The 21,366-nt window shown below is 45.5% G+C and overlaps 1 protein-coding gene and 1 long non-coding RNA gene across 2 annotated transcripts; one reads left to right on the plus strand and one right to left on the minus strand.

Moving 5' to 3' along the window:
* Nucleotides 1–6,088: 6,088 nt before the first annotated feature.
* Nucleotides 6,089–6,459, plus strand: LOC139556034 (uncharacterized). The gene is made up of 2 exons (XR_011671057.1): nucleotides 6,089–6,336; nucleotides 6,379–6,459. It is a non-coding gene; the product is annotated as an uncharacterized lncRNA (long non-coding RNA).
* Nucleotides 6,460–7,711: 1,252 nt separating this feature from the next.
* mrpl19 (mitochondrial ribosomal protein L19) lies at nucleotides 7,712–20,661 on the minus strand. Its single transcript, XM_071369510.1, has 6 exons — nucleotides 20,535–20,661; nucleotides 20,167–20,290; nucleotides 19,808–19,926; nucleotides 11,601–11,735; nucleotides 8,374–8,555; nucleotides 7,712–8,054 (listed from the first exon to the last, which is right to left on the minus strand). The coding sequence occupies exons 1-6, from the start codon at nucleotides 20,611–20,613 to the stop codon at nucleotides 7,833–7,835; spliced, it is 861 nt and encodes a 286-aa protein (XP_071225611.1). The 5' UTR covers nucleotides 20,614–20,661; the 3' UTR covers nucleotides 7,712–7,832.
* Nucleotides 20,662–21,366: the final 705 nt, after the last annotated feature.

A 21,366-nucleotide genomic window follows, 5' to 3' on the forward strand; every position in this document is an offset into this window, starting at 1 on the left:
CTCTCCCACCTCTACCTGTCTGCTACCCTCCCTCTCTCCCACCTCTACCTAGCTACTCTCCTCCCTCTCTCCCACCTCTACCTATCTACTCCCCTCCCTCTCTCCCACCTCTACCTATCTACTCCCCTCCCTCTCTCCCACCTCTACCAATCTACTCCCCTCCCTCTCTCCCACCTCTACCTATCTACTCTCCTCCCTCTCTCCCACCTCTACCTATCTACTCCCCTCCCTCTCTCCGACCTCTACCCTCTACCTATCTACTCCCCTCCCTCTCTCCCACCTCTACCTATCTACTCCCCTCCCTCTCTCCCACCTCTACCAATCTACTCCCCTCCCTCTCTCCCACCTCTACCTATCTACTCCCCTCCCTCTCTCCCACCTCTACCAATCTACTCCCCTCCCTCTCTCCCACCTCTACCTATCTACTCCCCCCCTCTCTCCCACCTCTACCAATCTACTCCCCTCCCTCTCTCCCACCTCTACCTATCTACTCTCCTCCCTCTCTCCCACCTCTACCTATCTACTCCCCTCCCTCTCTCCCACCTCTACCTATCTACTCCCCCCTCTCTCCCACCTCTACCAATCTACTCCCCTTCCTCTCTCCCACCTCTACCTATCTACTCCCCTCCCTCTCTCCCTATCTACTCTCCTCCCCTCCCTCTCTCCCACCTCTACCTATCTGCTCCCCTCCCTCTCTCCCACCTCTACCTATCTACTCCCCTCCCTCTCTCCCACCTCTACCTATCTGCTCCCCTCCCTCTCTCCCACCTCTACCTATCTACTACCCTCCCTCTCTCCCACCTCTACCTATCTACTCCCCCCCTCTCTCCCACTTCTACCTATCTACTCCCCTCCCTCTCTCCCACCTCTACCTATCTACTCCCCTCCCTCTCTCCCACCTCTACCTATCTACTCCCCCCCTCTCTCACACCTCTACCTATCTACTCCCCTCCCTCTCTCCCACCTCTACCTATCTGTTCCCCTCCCTCTCTCCCACCTCTACCTATCTACTACCCTCCCTCTCTCCCACCTCTACCTATCTGCTCCCCTCCCTCTCTCCCACCTCTACCTATCTACTCCCCTCCCTCTCTCCCACCTCTACCAATCTACTCCCCTCCCTCTCTCCCACCTCTACCTATCTACTCCCACCCTCTCTTCCACTCCCAACTCTACCTATCTGCTCCCCTCCCTCTCTTCCTCTCCCACCTCTACCTATCTGTTCCCCTCCCTCTCTCCCACCTCTACCTATCTACTACCCTCCCTCTCTCCCACCTCTACCTATCTACTCCCCTCCCTCTCTCCCACCTCTACCAATCTACTCCCCTCCCTCTCTCCCACCTCTACCTATCTACTCCCACCATCTCTTCCACTCCCAACTCTACCTATCTACTCCCCTCCTCTCTTCCTCTACCTATCTACTCCCCTCCCTCTCTTCCTCCCCCACCTCTAGCTATCTACTCCCCTCCTCTCTGACAACCCTTTCTCCTCTCCTCCCCTCCCTCTCTTCCTCCCCCACCTCTAGCTATCTACTCCCCTCCTCTCTTCAACCCTTTCTCTTCTCCTCCCCTCCCTCTCTTCCTCCCCCACCTCTAGCTATCTACTCCCCTCCTCTCTTTAACCCTTTCTCCTCTCCTCTCCTCCCCTCCCTCTCTTCCTCCCCCACCTCTAGCTATCTACTCCCCTCCTCTCTTCAACACTTTCTCCTCTCCTCCCCCCCTCTCTTCCTCCCCCACCTCTAGTTATCTACTCCCCTCCTCTCTTCAACCCTTTCTCTTCTCCTCCCCTCCCTCTCTTCCTCCCCCACCTCTAGCTATCTACTCCCCTCCTCTCTTCAACCCTTTCTCTTCTCCTCCCCTCCCTCTCTTCCTCCCCCACCTCTAGCTATCTACTCCCCTCCTCTCCTCTCCTTCACTTCTCCAGCAACAACGCCTCCCTTACATTATTATTTGAAACCAAAACCTTTCTTTTTTTCTTATTCCTCTCCTCGTTCTTCTGAAATCGGTCCTTGTTCCAGGCGAAAGCTCTGGGATTTCCTCCCTCTCTCTCCTTCCCAGGCCAGCGCTGCAATTAAAGTTCTGAAAGAAGAAAGCCGCCCAGCTGTGAGCGAGGAAGTAGCTAGCCTCCATGTGGAACTGTAAGGGCGCCACTTAGTGACCACTGGTAGAAACTACACCCTCTTTATTCAGCTTTCCCCAATCCTCTCCTGGGTGACCCACCACACAGTCCACAGCTAGCCCTGCTCTAGCCTGGTCTCTGATCTGTTAGTGCAGTCTCCTATAGTTATGTTTGGCAACACAACAACCATAGGAGTTTGCTATACCAAGCTATACCACTGACACACTATTCAAGGGTTTGTTGATAAGTCCATGACATGAATAAGGTGTGTTTAGTGCAGGGCAAGGACAAACATATAGACTGCCCATTACTGTAGGCTATCTAGGAAACAGTTGGTAAACAACAACACATCAACATAGAGTTTGGTTCAGACAGATATAGACACAGACATAGACCACACAGATACATACATACAGTCTTCTGTTCCCCAAACAGCGGTCAGGTCGACTGTACAGGAATTACAACCCTTCAAGGTGAAACAATGTGCCTTATTTTGACCTAACCACAACAGACACACACACACACACGCACACGCACACGCACACGCACACGCACACACACACACACACACACACAGGAACATGAGGTGGCAGGAACATTGGGTGGCAGGAACATGGGGTGATATGAAGGAAATGTGAGGAATGTATCAAACAGCCTTGACTGTGCTTATCTTAGACCACATGTGGGCAGGGACATCCTCAAAGCACAACACATACACACACACATGAATACGTGGATTCCACCACCTATACACACACTCATGGAGAATGGTTTTCCATCAAGGACAAAGTTGGACAGCTGTTATGTTAGCTAGATGTTGTGGTGTAATATTAATGTACGATGGGTTATGTTAGTGTAACCGATGTGAAATGGCTAGCTAGGTAGCGGTGGTGCGCGCTAGCAGCCTTTCAGTCGGTGACATCACTTGCTCTGAAACCTTGAAGTAGTGGTTCCCCTTGCTCTGCAAGTGCCGTGGCTTTTGAGGAGCGATGGGTAACGATGCTTCGTGGGTGACTGATGTTGATGTGTGCAGAGGGTCCCTGGTTCGCGCCCGGGTCGGGGCGAGGGGACGGACGTAAAGTTAAACTGTTACATTAGCTAGATGTTGTGGTGTAATATTAATGTACAATGGGTTATGTTAGCTAGATGTTGTGGTGTAATATTAATGTACAATGGGTTATGTTAGCTAGATGTTGTGGTGTAATATTAATGTAGCAGCTGTATTACTGCCTGTATGATGGGCATGTGTACTGGTCATTCAAGCACACAGACAGACACACACACACACACACACAGGCACAGTCGCACACAGAGAGAGAGAAACACACACACAGGCACAGTTGCACAGACACACACACACACACAGTTGCAGACAGACAGACAGACAGAGAGACAGACAGAACAGTATGTCTCAGTGTGACGTCCTTCGTAACCTGTACTGCTCTGTCCCGTCTTTATGGACTAAAAGACGCAGAGAAGTAATGGCTCTGGATATCACCATCTAGATAAGATTATAGTCTTTCACACTATCTTCTCTGTCAGGGGACTGTCGTCACAACCCTCAAACTGCATGTGTGAAGGCAGCAGGAGTTCCAGTCTGGCCCGAGGGGAAAGTGGGAGGGAGGAGCAGCAGGAGCGTCAGTCTGGCCCGAGGGGACAGTGGGAGGGAGGAGCAGCAGGAGTGTCAGTCTGGCCCGAGGGGACAGTGGGAGGGAGGAGCAGCTAGAGTGTCAGTCTGGCCCGAGGGGACAGTGGGAGGGAGGAGCAGCAGGAGCGTCAGTCTGGCCCGAGGGGACAGTGGGAGGGAGGAGCAGCAGGAGTGTCAGACTGGCCCGAGGGGACAGTGGGAGGGAGGAGCAGCAGGCGGTCATGTTATTTCACTGGAACATATGGTGATACTCAAGTGTGTCATTTACCTAGGACTACGGTGACCCAGAGGACCGGAACACACACACACATGTAGGAACGTGCAAGAACGCACAGACAAACAGTCACAGAGGGGTGTAACTCAAGCCTGTAATTTATATGGGTCTATGGGTGGTCCTAATATCTTGTGGCACAGCACAGTTCTCTCTCGCACGCATGAACACACACACACACACACACACACACACACACACACACACACACACACACACACACACACACACACACACACACACACACACACACACACACACACACACACACACACACACACACACACACACACACACACACACACACACACACAGAGATTGAGAGTTCAACAAATTTACAGATACGCATGGGTTTTGTCTTAAAAAAGAAATCACAGGCAGGGACATGATCACACGGAGAGAGACAAACGGAGACAGAGAGGAAGAGAGACAAACGGAGACAGAGAGGAAGAGAGAGAGAAAGACTAGATAGAACACAGAAAAGGAGAGAATGAGACAGAACATGAAAGAGAGCGATGAAGATATAACGCCTCATTTGTTAAGTTCTCCGTATTGTACAGTGCTCTCTGTTACTCTTTCTTGTATGGTCATTAGCAGAGTATACATGATCCCAATTTTAGATCCAAGACGGCGGCAATTTGAAACGTTTTTGCTGAATTATAGGCACAATGAACCACGTCGCGTGTCGTAGTTTAATAATGGGTAGTGCTAAAAACAATGACATCATACCTGAATTCCTCCATCTATACACCATTATAGAAACTCATCTACAAAGGAAAGGTTGACGTTGGCACTATAAACTGTTGGGATAAATATTTGATTCTGTCACGGTGTCACATTTGTGTGAGTGCTGCGAGTGTGTGCATGCATATGTCTGTGTGTGGGCGCGTGTTTATGAGGATGTGTGGTCCATAATGAGTTGAGTAAACATCTGCCATTCCTGTACTACAGAGCGCTCCTGTAATGTGGAGAAATTACAGAGTGTAGGGGAGAGTCCAAGCACACACACAGATCACAGGCATGGCATTACAGGCTCCAAGGGTGTTTACCGACACAAACATCACCGGCATGACTTTACAGTGCTAACTGTAACTAACACTATGGAACATGTCATCTCAAAACCACATCGTGTTTCCACTCACTATAGGGAAAGTAAACTGCAGCAGGTGTCCAGTCACAGCTAGTTGGATGTAAACATCTACTCAAGGATATGAACATATTTGCCCTTCTTTTGCAAAGGAATCTTTTTCAAAGTCTTTTTTTCCCCTATGTGCTGCTGCGCTACGTTTAAGTAGATACTAAAAGTGCACATTAAGCAATATAATGCCTCATGAAAGCCATCAGTTTCAACAAAGCCGGTTCCGTTCAATGTTATGGCACAACAGTGCCCCCTAGTGGCAATATGACGTTTTCCAACATGGTAATTACATGGGAAAACTGCAAGCTCCTTGTAACTTTGTACAGTTAACTAAAAGACAAAAAGGTCAAAGTAGCAGTTTCTTATTTGAATATGATGAGGTAGTGCAGGGCTGGCCAACCATCTTCCTGGAGAGCTACTGGCTTTTACTCTATCATGAAAAGGAGGATGCCATCCTGGAATTTAAAACCTACTCAAATTTGATACATTTTGCATACGACTTGACTTCCTATTTTTGCGTACACAAAAGACATACCAACTAGGACGTACTATGAGAATTTGGACATAGGCCTTCTCTCTGTGCTGGCACACTGTTCCATTGACTGAAGACCACACAGGAACTCCTTATGAGGTTTAAGCTAGCCTTCTGAGATTGTCCTAATATGGGTCTTCCTGTCATCATTAATACTGAAATGGTAATTAGTACAGCTCTCAGTTCCTCTGAGATCACGTTCAGCGACCAACTAGCACTAATGCACACTTCACATGACTACAGACTAATTCTCACGGTCAAGTGCTTCGGCTCTGTTACAACTGAAATCAATGCATTATAAAACAGTCATTGTTTGTCTAGAAAAATGGGACCAATCAAGTATCTTACAACATCATACACCATGTATTAAAAGGACAAGGGAAACATGTTTAATAGCTTTTTAATTTAGAAATGGATACTTGCAACTGCACATTGATATGCAAAAACACTTTCCAGACATACAAGACACGATGAAGCAAGCAGGTAACCACAGCTATGCAGACGGTTCCACGATTGTCCCTGGGAGATTCAGACTCCTCAATGTTCCTCTCCACCTCTCACCAGACATCATGTACATGGAGACAGGTGGAAGACCAAGGGCCATCAAGTGTTAACAGGGGTGGCTGAACACTGTTCCTCAGAGGCAGCACTGTCTGGTGCTTTTCATCTCCCAGGCTCCTCAGAGGCAGCACTGTCTGGTGCTTTTCATCTCCCAGGCTCCTCAGAGGCAGCACTGTCTGGTGCTTTTCATCTCCCAGGCTCCTCAGAGGCAGCACTGTCTGGTGCTTTTCATCTCCCAGGCACTACATCCATCTATTCATGTCACTAATTGCTCATGGAGTGAATAAACTAGATTTCCCCCCCCAACTTTATGTAATTTATTGATTTGACAGTAAAACCAGAAGACACTACTGCCGGGGCTGCCCACCCGCTTACTGGAGCTGCCCACCCGCTTACTGGAGCTGCCCACCCGCTTACTGGAGCTGCCCACCCGCTTACTGGAGCTGCCCACCCGCTTACTGGAACTGCCCACCCGCTTATTGAACTACCCACCCGCTTACTGGAATTACCCACCCGCTTACTGGAACTACCCACCCGCTTACTGGAACTACCCACCCGCTTATTGAACTACCCACCCGCTTACTGGAGCTGCCCACCCGTTTACTGGAACTGCCCACCCGCTTATTGAACTACCCACCCGCTTACTGGAATTACCCACCCGCTTACTGGAACTACCCACCCGCTTACTGGAATTACCCACCCGCTTATTGAACTACCCACCCGCTTATTGAACTACCCACCCGCTTATTGAACTACCCACCCGCTTACTGGAACTACCCACCCGCTTACTGGAATTACCCACCCGCTTATTGAACTACCCACCCGCTTACTGGAACTACCCACCCGCTTACTGGAATTACCCACCCGCTTATTGAACTACCCACCCGCTTACTGGAGCTGCCCACCCGTTTATTGAACTACCCACCCGCTTACTGGAACTACCCACCCGCTTACTGGAACTACCCACCCGCTTACTGGAACTACCCACCCGCTTACTGGAACTACCCACCCGCTTACTGGAACTACCCACCCGCTTACTGGAACTACCCACCCGCTTACTGGAACTACCCACCCGCTTACTGGAGCTACCCACCCGCTTACTGGAGCTACCCACCCGCTTACTGGAGCTACCCACCCGCTTACTGGAACTACCCACCCGTTTATTGAACTACCCACCCGCTTACTGGAATTACCCACCCGTTTATTGAACTACCCACCCGCTTACTGGAACTACCCACCCGCTTACTTGGAATTACCCACCCGCTTACTGGAGCTGCCCACCCGTTTATTGAACTACCCACCCGCTTACTGGAATCACCCACCCGTTTATTGAACTACCCACCCGCTTATTGAATTACCCACCCGTTTATTGAACTACCCACCCGCTTACTGGAATTACCCACCCGTTTATTGAACTACCCACCCGCTTATTGAATTACCCACCCGTTTATTGAACTACCCACCCGCTTACTGGAATTACCCACCCGCTTATTGAACTACCCACCCGCTTACTGGAACTACCCACCCCTGGTTGAGAGCGGGTTGGGGTGAGGGGTTAGGGGCATGTTCACTTGCTCATCTCTGTCTGCACCTCCTTAAGGATGTGCTCCTCCAGGGCTGTGGTGTCGTACTCTTTCAGCATGTCATACTCCAGCCAGGGCATCGCCCACTTCTGGGCGTGCTCCAGCTTCTCGGGCGACAGACACAGGTCGAATCGGATGCCCTGCACGTTGTACTTGGGCCGCTCCCAGCGCTTGGACCACGGCTTGGGCCGCATCCGCACTCTGGTCTAGAGGGAAGAGAGGTACAGGTCAAACCAATACTGCCCTGTACAGACAGGCCTCGGGTGATGAATCTGTACCAATCATAGCTTTAGCAATACATGTTCGGTATAAAATAAAAGGCCACTTCCATGTTATGTTAACTGACTTCAATTGTTAAGTGAAACACGTCTAAATATGAAGTGTCTCAGCATCGTGTTAAACAGAATTAATAACTCAAGTTTGATTTGAGCTGGCTAACAGCCATATCTGATGTCTATTCAGAGGTCAATATGACTGACTGATTGATAACTATGTGTTATGAGAGAGTGGAAGCCAGCCACTTACTTTATTGACGGGCACGTCCCCGGTGACAGAGTGGGGCACGGGCTTCATGTCCAAGTTCACGGTGCTGTACTCGGGCAGGGCGTCTCTCAGGTACATCAGATTGTTGTCCAGCCTTTTCTCCAGCTTCAGCACCTCCAGCTGCTGCAGCCGCGGGCTGTACATTTCATAGCAGATCTCAACTCCTGTGGGAGAGAGAGATACACTCAGCTAATGATTATCATGGCCTATTATCGTGTCAAATTCCCGTCCTGGAGGGCCGAGAGTCTGCAAGTTTCTCCTTTGTACTTGATCGATCAATTAAGCTCACTGATTAGTTAGGAACTCCCCTCACCTGGTTGTCTAGGTCTTAATTGGACACAAATTGAAAGGAAGTAACAACAGCCAGCAGACAGAGCCCTCCAGGAAGTGTGTGCCACCCCTGGCCTTTAATCAGAGTTCACAGGCACACTAAATCAGGTCTGCCCAAACCTGGTCCTGGAGTCACCCTGCCATTCGCTACAATCCTGATCTAGAACACCTGATTCTAATACACTGAACAAAATCTAGAAAACACAACATGCAACAATTTCAAAGATTTTACTGAGTTACAGTTCATATAAGGAAATCAGTCAGTTGAAATACATTCATTAGGCCCTAATCTATGTATTTCACATTACTGGGAATACAGATATGTATCTGTTGGTCACAGACACCTTAAATAAAGGTAGGGGTGTGGATCAGAAAACCAGTCAGTATCTGCTGTGACAACCGTTTGCCTCATGCAGCGTGACATCTCCTTCACATAGAGTTGATCAGGCTGATGATTGTGGAATGTTGTCTCACTCTTCCATGGCTGTGTGAAGCTGCTGGATATTGGGGGGGACTGGAACACGCACAATGTGTGACATATCTGGTGAGTATGCAGGCCATGGAAGAACTGGGACATTTTGAGCTTCAAGGAATTGTGTACAGATCCTTGCGACATGGGGCTGTGCATTATCATGCTGAAACATGAGGTGATGGAGGTGGATGAATGGCACGACAATGGGCCTCAGGATCTCGTCACAGTATCTCTGTGCATTCAAATTGCAATCAATAAAATACAATTGTGTTCGTTGTCCATAGTTTATGCCTGCCCATAACATAACCCCACCACCACCATGGGGCACTCTGTTCACAATGTTGACATCAGCAAACTGCTCGCCAACACGACACCATACACGCTGTCTGCCATCTGCCTGGTACAGTTGAAACCGGGATTCATCCGTGAAGAGCACACTTCTCCAACATGCCAGTTGCCATCATAGGTGAGCATTTTCCCACTGAAGCAGGTTACAACACTGAACTGCAGTCAGGTCAAGACCCTGGTGAGGACGACGAGCATGCAGATGAGCTTCCCTGAGACTGTCTAACAGTTTGTGCAGAAATTCTTTGGTTGTGAAAACCCAGTTTCATCATCTGTCCGGGTGGCTGGTCTCAGACAATCCCGGAGGTGAAGAACCCGGATGTGGAGGTCCTGGGCTGGTGTGGTTACACGTGGTCGGTGGTTGTGAGGCTGGTTGGACGTACTGCCAGATTCTCTAAAACGACGTTGGAGGGCAGCTTACGGTAAAGAAATTAACATGACATTTTCTGGCAACATTACTGGTGGACCTTCCTGCAGTCAGCACGTCAATTGCACACTCCATCAAAACTTGAGACATCTGTGGCATTGTGTTGTGTGACAAAACTGCACATTTTACAGTGGCCTTTTGTCCCCAGCACAAGGTACACCTGTGTAATGATCGTGCTGTTCTTAATATGCCACACCTGTCAGGTGGATGGATAATTTGGCAAAGAAGAAATGCTCACTAACAGGGTTAACACATTTGAGCACAACATTTTGGAGAAATAAGCTTTTTGTACGTATGAAACATTTCTGGGATCTTTGAAACATGGGACCAACACTTTACATGATGCGTTTATATACATATATACACATATATATTTTTTTGTTCAGAATAATTTGCTGCTAACCAGGAGAGAGTGAAAGCATGCCTATTTAAAAACATTATATTATTTATTGAACCTTTATTTAACAAGGCAAGTCAGTTAAGAACAAATGTTTATTTACAATGATGGCCTACACCGGCCAAACCCGGATGACGCTGGGCCAATTGTGCGCCGCCCTATGTGACTGCCAATCACGGCCGGTTGTGATACAGCCTGGATTCGAACCAGGGTGTCTGTTGTAACGCCTCAAGCACTGAGATGCAACGCCTTAGACCGCTGCGCTACACGGGAGCCTACCCAGTAGCTCTCCAGGAAGTATTGGCCACCCATGTGCACTAAATCATTGGAAACTGAGATTCTACACTTCAGATTGAATAGTTTCACAATGGAAACTGAGGTTCTACACTTCAGATTGAATAGTGTCACAATGGAAACTGAGGTTCTACACTTCAGATTGAATAGTGTCACAATGGAAACTGAGGTTCTACACTTCAGATTGAATAGTGTCACAATGGAAACTGAGGTTCTACACTTCAGATTGAATAGTGTCACAATGGAAACTGAGGTTCTACACTTCAGAATGAATAGTTTCACAATGGAAACTGAGGTTCTACACTTCAGATTGAATAGTGTCACAATGGAAACTGAGGTTCTACACTTCAGATTGAATAGTTTCACAATGGAAACTGAGGTTCTACACATCAGATTGAATAGTGTCACAATGGAAACTGAGGTTCTACACTTCAGATTGAATAGTGTCACAATAGAAACTGAGGTTCTACACTTCAGATTGAATAGTGTCACAATGGAAACTGAGGTTCTACACTTCAGATTGAATAGTTTCACAATGGAAACTGAGGTTCTACACTTCAGATTGAATAGTGTCACAATGGAAACTGAGGTTCTACACTTCAGATTGAATAGTGTCACAATAGAAACTGAGGTTCTACACTTCAGATTGAATAGTGTCACAATAGAAACTGAGGTTCTACACTTCAGATTGAATAGTGTCACAATAGAAACTGAGGTTCTACACTTCAGATTGAATAGTGTCACAATAGAAACTGAGGTTCTACACTTCAGATTGAATAGTGTCACGACTGATGTTTCAGACTCATCCAACGGAGATATTTATCCAGTAAGCAACATAACCTTCTATACCACTGATTTAACCTCCAGAAGAGCCTTGGCGGTTCAAACACGCACACACTCTCTCTTCACATGAGAACTGCTGTGGACTTCATGAGTATCCCCACCTTGGCCGTCGATGATATTCCTAAGGACAAATGTGGCTCCCAGTCCATGGCCACCTCTCTGGATGCAGATGCCCATAAAGCGGTTGGTTTTACCGCTGGCGTGAGGGTCCGCCATGGTCACAGCTAAGACACTTCCTGCAAAACACAACGACTAATTTAAGTCTATCAAAATCAACACATTCATTTGATAACTCCTTTAAAAAGATAAAAGGCCAGTATCTCTCCTCATAATGTGATGAGATACAATACAGTGCCTTCGGAAGGTATTCAGACCCCTTCCCTTTTTCCACATTTTTAACGTTACAGCCTTATTCAAAAATGGATTTAAATGTTTTTCCTCAAATCTACACACAATATCCCATAATGACAAAGCGAAAACAGGCATTTAGAATTTTTAGCAATTTTTTTGCAAATATAAAAAATAAATTACAGAAATAGCTTAAATACATAAGCATTCAGACCCTTTGCTCTGATACTTGAAATTGAGCTCAGGTGCATCCTGTTTCCACTTATCATCCTTGAGAAGTTTCTACAACTTGCAGTCTACCTGTGGTAAATTCAATTGATTGAACATGATTTGGAAAGGCACACACCTGTCTATATAAGGTCCCACAGTTGACAGTGCATATCAGAGCGAAAACCAAGCAATGAGGTCGAAGGAAGTGTCCGTAGAGCTCTGAGACAGGACTGTGTCGAGGCACAGATCTGGGGAAGGGTACCAAAACATTCCTACCGCATTGAATGTCCCCAAGAACACAGTGGCCTCCATCATTCTTAAATGGAAGAAGTTTGGAACCACCAAGACTCTTCCTAGAGCTGGCCACCCGGCCAAACTGAGCAATCGGGGGAGAAGGGCCTTGGTCCGGGAGGTTACCAAGAACTGGATGGTCATGCTGACAGAGCTCCAGAGTTCCTCTGTGGAGATGGGAGAACCTTCCTGAAGGACAACCATCTCTGCAGCACTCCACCAATCAGTCCTTCATGGTAGTGGCCAGACGGAAGCCACTCCTCAGTAAAAGGCACATGACAGCCTGCTGGAGTTTGTCAAAAGGCACCTAAAAGACTCTCAGACCATGAGAAACAAGATTCTCTGGTCTGATGAAACCAAGATTTAACTCTTTGGCCTGAATGCCAAGCGCCACGTCTGGAGGAAACCTGGCACCATCCCTACAGTGAAGCATGGTGGTGGCAGCATCATGCTGTGGGAATGTTTTTCAGTGGCAGAGACTGGATGACTAGTCAGGATCGAAGGAGAGATTAACAGAGCGAAGTACAGAGAGATACTTGATGAAAACCTGCTCCAGAGCGCTCAGGACCTCAGACTGGGACGAAGGTTCACTTTCCAAAAGGACAATGACCCTAAGCACACAGCCAAGACAACGCAGAAGTGGCTTCGGGACAAGTCTCTGAATGTCCTTGAGTGGCCCAGCCAGAGCCCGGACTTGAAACCATTCAAACATCTCTGGAGAGACGTGGAAATAGCTGTGCAGCGACACTCCCCATCCAACCTGACAGAGCTTGAGAGGATCTGCAGAGAAGAACGGGAGAAGCTTCCCAAATACAGGTGAGCCAAGGTTGTAGCATCATACCCAAGAACACTCAAGGCTGTAATCTCTGCCAAAGGTGCTTCAACAAAGTACTGAGTAAAGGGTCTGAATACTTATGTAAATATAATACTTAATTTACTTATGTAAATGTAAAATCAGTTATATATTTCTAAAAACAGTTTTTGTTTTGTCATTATGGGGTATTGTGTGTAGATTGATGAGGGGAAAACATGTTTTATTCAATTTTAGAATAAGGCTGTAACGTAAAAAACATGGGAGAAGTCAAGGGTTCTGAATACTTTCCGTTTTTTTGTTTATGGTAAACCATATTAGTAAATATTACATTGTAATTGTTCATTGGAGCTGGTGTTTTGTAAATGTCTAGTATAGCAGAGAGAACTTGCAGTCTTTCTGCAATTTGAAAATTAAACACACACACACACACACGACCTGTATGCAGACTCCTAATTTGCAGCGCTCCACCTGTCGAACAGGAGGGTGTAAAGCTCACAACACAACAGCATACAGATATTCAGCAATGCTCTTAGCATTCGGTCTAAGTAATACATTTGCCAATTCAATGGATTTATAATTGTTGGAAATAAATAAGCAGAAGACAAAGAGACGGCATGAAATATTCTAAACTGTGATAACCAAGTTCAACTGACTCTACTGCTCTTTTCAAAACATTTTCAAAAGTTAAAGTAAACCTTAATTTACAGGAGAGACTGTGGTGAAACAATGACCTCTAAACCTTTCCTTCCTGAGGAGGATCTCTGCTGTCCTGTGTACACACAGCGTCTGAAAAGTTTGTCTGAAGGAATTCTGGAAACAGAAGGGAACTCAGGAATGTCCAATGTGCCAGAAAATAATGTCAATGGACGACCCTCCATGTAACCTGTCCACCCTCCTCCCTTCCCCATTGGCTAAGTCTGTCTTCTGTGCGCGGCTCTGCAGCCCATCCCGTGCCCCCTGCCTTGAACCCTACTTTTAGTGGATAAACCTGGAGAACTGCAAGGAAAATCCGATTGTGCGCCGCTCGGGAGCCATGACCAATATATCCAATCTTTGAGAATATCCAAGGGGCTTTTATATAATTCTAAATGAATAATAATAATCGCTTTGTTTAAAAAATAACATTTTGGAGATGATTTCCTTTTCAAATAACGTTTAGTTTCTATTTAGGTTTATGTCCATTCATTGCCACAGACACAGTAGGACCCAATAGCACAATCAGTGCTCTAACTCCCCCTTGTGGTGGTCTGGAGAAATGAAGTGGTGACGCAGGGTACCGTACTAAACCACAAATTACCTCGAAGTCCCGCGGCATAATCACAAAACTTCTAGTGGAGCAACCACTGTAGGGGATACATTGGCTGTGGCTTGTAGGGGATGTGTTACCACACTGGACGCAACATGCCCCTGATACTGCGACTGTGTTGAAGCCTAATTAATGTATTCAAAGTAATATTTATGGTATGCTGGTATTCATATTTCCATCAATGTTCTTGTTATTTTATAAATATATTTTATAATTGTTTTATTCTGTCCATACTTAGTTTAGCACCTGATGTTTATGTCCCAATAAACAGACTTACTGAAAAATATATCTTCAAATACACTGATAATTAATAAATTATTAAACAAAGCTCAGTGTTTTTATTATGTCACGAGGGGTGGTCGGAGTTGGCAATGTTTTTATTTATTTATTATGTTGTTGGGAAATTAAGAGATTCATTCCTGATTTTGCAGGGAATACTGACTGAAATTAAAGTTACCTCATTATAGAACCCCCAAAAATTCCTGGACACTGTTACCTCTGGAAATGAGTTGTTAGCTAAATATGGTAAAACTAATATTTTCTCAAGTGTACTGAGACTTGTGTTTTTGTTGTACATTGTCCCTGTTCAATAAACCTACAGTATATAAAACATTGTCCCTGTTCAATAAACCTACAGTATATAAAACATTGTCCCTGTTCAATAAACCTACAGTATATAAAACATTGTCCCTGTTCAATAAACCTACAGCATATAAAACATTGTCCCTGTTTAATAAACCTACAGCATATAAAACATTGTCCCTGTTCAATAAACCTACAGCATATAAAACATTGTCCCTGTTCAATAAACCTACAGCATATAAAACATTGTATCTGTTCAATAAACCTACAGTATATAAAACATTGTCCCTGTTCAATAAACCTACAGCATATAAAACATTGTCCCTGTTCAATAAACCTACAGCATATAAAACATTGTATCTGTTCAATAAACCTACAGTATATAAAACATTGTCCCTGTTTAATAAACCTACTTAACAAAAATATAAAAGCAACATGCAACAATTGCAATGATTTTACTGATTTACAGTTCATACAAGGAAATCAGTCAATTGAAAAAAATTCATTAGGCCCTAATCTATAGATTTCACATGATGGGCAGGAGTCCACCCACTTGGGAGCCAGGCCCACCCACTTGGGAGCCAGGCCCACCCACTGGGGAGCCAGACCCAGCCAATCAGAATGAGTCTTTCCCGATAAAAGGGCTTTGTTATAGACAGAAATACTCCTCGGTTTCATCAGCTGTCTAAGTGGCTGGTCTCAGATGATCCCGCAGGTGAAGAAGCCGGATGTGGAGGTTCTAGGCTGGCATGGTTACACGTGGTCTGTGGTTGTGAGGCCAGTTGGACGTACTGCCAAATTCTCTAAAAAGACTTCAGGTGGCTTACGGTAGAGAAATGAACAATAAATGCTCTGGCAACAGATCTGGTGGACATTCCTGCAGTCAGCATGCAAACTCCCTCAAAACTTGAGGAATCTGTGGCATGGCGTGACAAAACTGCACATTTTAGAGTGGACTTTTATTGTCCCCAGCACAAGGTGCACTTGTGTAATGATCAGGCTGTTTAATCAGCTTATTGATATGCCACACCTGTCAGGTGGATGGATTATCTTGGCAAATTAGAAATTCTCACTAACAGGGATGTAAACAAATTTGTGCACAAAATTTGAGAGAAATAAGCTTTTTTTGAGTATTGAGTCTTATTTCAGCTCATGAAACATGGGACCAACACCTTACATGTTTGCGTTTATATTTTTGATCAGTATATATAAAACATTGACCCTGTTCAAATAAAAGTATATAAAAAAATGTTGGCCGTCCATATTGCGCGGCAACCTGATCGCTAGGTGGCAGCGGGCACTGAAAATCCTTGTATAATTTCATCCCTAATTTTTGCTAAATGAGACCCAAACGGGAAGAGGAGGATGTTAGTGTAACAGAGATAAGACTGTCTGATAAGCTCGAGGTGCCATCACAACAGATCCTTTTCGGGGTCGCATAACTGTTTTTTTTTTTATTGTCAACCTGGCGGTCACGTGTATTAGCGAAGTAATCGAAATGTTGCTGGTATGAATCCCCGAGCTGACTAGGTGAAAAATCTTTCAATGTGCCCTTGAGCAAGGCACTTAACCCTAATTACTCCTGTAAGTCACTCTGGATAAGTGTGTCTACTAAAATGTAAAAATACAGCCAAACAGCAGCCTCTTGAACTCTCACAGACCCTCTTTGGCGTGTGGACATTTGTTTTTCCTACCATTATAAAGGAGACAACTGAAGCAGGGAAAGCGTTTTAAATTCCTCACACCAGTGTTTCTAAAACAACACTGCTACATTGGCAGCTCAGCATGTGTGATGGGTGCCAGATCAAGAACTGGTAAGGATGCTGTGAGCAAGGAAGCCCTTCTGTTAAGCAGCAAAGTGAGGCCTGTTACATTAGCAATCCAATAAAAGCTTTACAATGATGACTGAACGCAAGTAGCTTCATTGCAACAGAATATATCACATTTTCAGCATGGTTCGTTGAATGGCGCTCTCAATAGACTGTTCTGTACAGGGCTGGCTAGTAGCCTAGCCCTTTGCTCAGGACTCTCTCTTCCATTACATTATACATAAGAGTCATTGGACGAAGGCGTCTTCTATAGAGGGGAGTTTTGTTAAGCTCGCCGGTGCTCAAATCTCAACATTAACATACGTTGCTTGCGGTACGGTATTGGAAGCGTACAGACCTCAGTGCTCCCACACGGCCATATCTCCATGTTACAAAGCTCGTTTATGGAAAGCAGACGGAGGACAAAGGTGTTAATTAGCTATCTAGCATGGTCCGAATACCTGCGTGTAAGAGTAACTGGGGAAGAGTAGCAGAAATGCAGTTTTGTCAGATGGAAGCACCCATAGCTGTATGGCTCTGTAACTGCTACAGTGTAGTTTAGTAGGATGGAGGCTCTATAGCTGTATGGATCTGTAACTGCTACAGTGTAGTTTAGTAGGATGGAGGCTCTATAGCTGTATGGATCTGTAACTGCTACAGTGTAGTTTAGTAGGATGGAGGCTCTATAGCTGTATGGATCTGTAACTGCTACAGTGTAGTTTAGTAGGATGGAGGCTCTATAGCTGTATGGATCTGTAACTGCTACAGTGTAGTTTAGTAGGATGGAGGCTCTATAGCTGTATGGATCTGTAACTGCTACAGTGTAGTTTAGTAGGATGGAGGCTCTATAGCTGTATGGATCTGTAACTGCTACAGTGTAGTTTAGTAGGATGGAGGCTCTATAGCTGTATGGATCTGTAACTGCTACAGTGTAGTTTAGTAGGATGGAGGCTCTATAGCTGTATGGATCTGTAACTGCTACAGTGTAGTTTAGTAGGATGGAGGCTCTATAGCTGTATGGATCTGTAACTGCTACAGTGTAGTTTAGTAGGATGGAGGCTCTATAGCTGTATGGATCTGTAACTGCTACAGTGTAGTTTAGTAGGATGGAGGCTCTATAGCTGTATGGATCTGTAACTGCTACAGTGTAGTTTAGTAGGATGGAGGCTCTATAGCTGTATGGATCTGTAACTACTACAGTGTAGTTTAGTAGGATGGAGGCTCTGTAGCTGTATGGATCTGTAACTGCTACAGTGTAGTTTAGTAGGATGGAGGCTCTATAGCTGTATGGATCTGTAACTGCTACAGTGTAGTTTAGTAGGATGGAGGCTCTATAGCTGTATGGATCTGTAACTGCTACAGTGTAGTTTAGTAGGATGGAGGCTCTATAGCTGTATGGATCTGTAACTGCTACAGTGTAGTTTAGTAGGATGGAGGCTCTATAGCTGTATGGATCTGTAACTGCTACAGTGTAGTTTAGTAGGATGGAGGCTCTGTAGCTGTATGGATCTGTAACTGCTACAGTGTAGTTTAGTAGGATGGAGGCTCTATAGCTGTATGGATCTGTAACTGCTACAGTGTAGTTTAGTAGGATGGAGGCGCCATAGCTGTATGGATCTGTAACTGCTACAGTGTAGTTTAGTAGGATGGAGGCTCTATAGCTGTATGGATCTGTAACTGCTACAGTGTAGTTTAGTAGGATGGAGGCTCTATAGCTGTATGGATCTGTAACTGCTACAGTGTAGTTTAGTAGGATGGAGGCTCTATAGCTGTATGGATCTGTAACTACTACAGTGTAGTTTAGTAGGATGGAGGCTCTGTAGCTGTATGGATCTGTAACTGCTACAGTGTAGTTTAGTAGGATGGAGGCTCTATAGCTGTATGGATCTGTAACTGCTACAGTGTAGTTTAGTAGGATGGAGGCTCTATAGCTGTATGGATCTGTAACTGCTACAGTGTAGTTTAGTAGGATGGAGGCTCTATAGCTGTATGGATCTGTAACTGCTACAGTGTAGTTTAGTAGGATGGAGGCTCTATAGCTGTATGGATCTGTAACTGCTACAGTGTAGTTTAGTAGGATGGAGGCTCTGTAGCTGTATGGATCTGTAACTGCTACAGTGTAGTTTAGTAGGATGGAGGCTCTATAGCTGTATGGATCTGTAACTGCTACAGTGTAGTTTAGTAGGATGGAGGCGCCATAGCTGTATGGATCTGTAACTGCTACAGTGTAGTTTAGTAGGATGGAGGCGCCATAGCTGTATGGATCTGTAACTGCTACAGTGTAGTTTAGTAGGATGGAGGCTCTATAGCTGTATGGATCTGTAACTGCTACAGTGTAGTTTAGTAGGATGGAGGCGCCATAGCTGTATGGATCTGTAACTGCTACAGTGTAGTTTAGTAGGATGGAGGCTCTATAGCTGTATGGATCTAACTGCTACAGTGTAGTTTAGTAGGATGGAGGCTCTATAGCTGTATGGATCTGTAACTACTACAGTGTAGTTTAGTAGGATGGAGGCTCTATAGCTGTATGGATCTCTAACTGCTACAGTGTAGTTTAGTAGGATGGAGGCTCTATAGCTGTATGGCTCTGTAACTGCTACAGTGTAGTTTAGTAGGATGGAGACTCTATAGCTGTATGGATCTAACTACTACAGTGTAGTTTAGTAGGATGGAGGCTGTATGGCTCTGTAACTGCTACAGAAAGCACATCGTTTTTATTTAAAGGATTCTTTCTTGCTGATGAAAGAGAAAGGCTGTTTGTCTTGAAAGCCGTAACACAAGCGTCGGGATTGTAGTTCACGAGGCAGTCGCGGGCAAAGTTAATGGCTGAGAACTGTAGGGAGGAGGCAGATTGACGCCTAGAGTTTGAGAGAGCTAGCTAGTAGCCTAGATAGGATGGTGTGTATTGAAGTCTCATATATACACCAACTGTCTCAAAAGGTCTCTTACCAACATAAAACTCTGGAATGTTGAGCACTTTCCTCCTCTGGATCATGTCTTTGCGCTCAATGGAGAACTTCAGTGGGTTTATTCTCTGTCGGGGAGGGATGAATTCTGGACTCAGGAACCTGTATTCAAAAACAGAACCAAAACAGGAATGGGATGATATCATGTTGCATAATTGCTGATAAAACAAGAGGAATTGCAAAAGGAACCTAAATATAAATCCCATTGCAGTTTGTGTTATCATGCCAATGTTTGACAATGACAGAAATGGAGTTGGCAAGAACAACTATAGGACCAGGTCAGCATCACATCACCATGTGTTCAGTGTTATGAACACAGCTTGTTAGCTAGAATGTTCTTACTTTCGCAGTGAAGCCTCGGACTGTGTTTTGTCAATGATGACAGGTTTTGGTGGAGGGGTGAATTTTGTTGGCTTGCCACCGTCACTCCCCTGTGCGAGGCGACGCATAGATGTGGACAAGAAACCTAAGGAGGAAACAAAAGACTCAGTCTGTTTATAATATTAAACATTTTAATAGCAATGTCGCACTAGAACAGCAGCTAGCTAGCTAACACCAATGTAATTTTGTAACACAGTGACTAGCTAGCTGGCTAACGTAGCTAACTAGCATCGTTTAGGGCATTTGGGGCTAAATCTTACTAAGGAATACCCAACACATTGCTAGCAACCCTTCGAGATACACTTATTTTATCATTCCATGTGACTTACGTTCATTTTGCTGTTGTATATTCCGTAACAGCCTTATTGAAAACATAACTTTGTCAAGCATTCTCGTGCAAGCAGCCATATTGCATGCTGACCTTCGCTGTCACATGTGAATTGTTACGGAAGCCGAAAAGCGATGTGTCTCAAGAGACGCAACATGCACATCATCCTTTCATCCACACGATGTCACTAAAGACATAGGCTACATCAAAGAGCCACCGACAAACATGACAAGGAGGAGACGTAGGAGGAAGAGGAGGATGGTGGTGTTGAATCATTTCAGCATTTCAATCAGTCATAATAATTTCAGTTGATTCCAATGCCGAAGATATAACCTACTGTGCTTTAGCAATGAGGAGGATCCACTGAAGGAGAGCTTGAACTACCGCCCTGTGGTTACAGTGTGAGTAGCCTGCCCTGCACTACCATCTGGGAAATAAAAGCCTGGGCCTCTTGGTACAGGCAGTATACCTTGCCATACAGATGGTACACTATTCCCACCCTGCGTCCAAACCCCAATGCGAACCAGGGAACATTTGCAACTAGGTTCTGAGGGATTCCATCAATGTAGCAATTAAAAAGGATCAGACAGTGCCATGTTTAAACCATGCCTCTTGGCCAGGGTTTCCCAAACTACACATTTCGGGTTTTTTTGTGCACCGGCACCCATTGGGGTCCCCAGGACCGAGTTTGGGAAACGCTGGCCAAGAGGCATCCTTCTCACAAACACAGTGGCGACCCGTCATTCTGGGCCCAACTGTTTTGAGCCCCAATTTTTAGCAGAAAAAGTTTTTTGCAAACAATGTAAAAAAATATATACACTACCGTTCAAAGG

This window comes from Salvelinus alpinus, chromosome 27 (genome assembly GCF_045679555.1).
Source record: "Salvelinus alpinus chromosome 27, SLU_Salpinus.1, whole genome shotgun sequence".
NCBI classification, from domain to species: Eukaryota; Metazoa; Chordata; class Actinopteri; order Salmoniformes; family Salmonidae; genus Salvelinus; species Salvelinus alpinus.

Coding starts and splice junctions, on each gene's coding strand:
- mrpl19 (XM_071369510.1), bottom strand. CDS start 20,613: ATGGCTGCTTGCACGAGAATGCTTGACAAAGTTATGTTTTCAATAAGG. Junction 19,927..20,166: donor TCCGAGGCTTCACTGCGAAA/GTAAGAACATTC, acceptor TTTTGAATACAG/GTTCCTGAGTCCAGAATTCA. Junction 8,556..11,600: donor GAATATCATCGACGGCCAAG/GTGGGGATACTC, acceptor TCTCTCCCACAG/GAGTTGAGATCTGCTATGAA.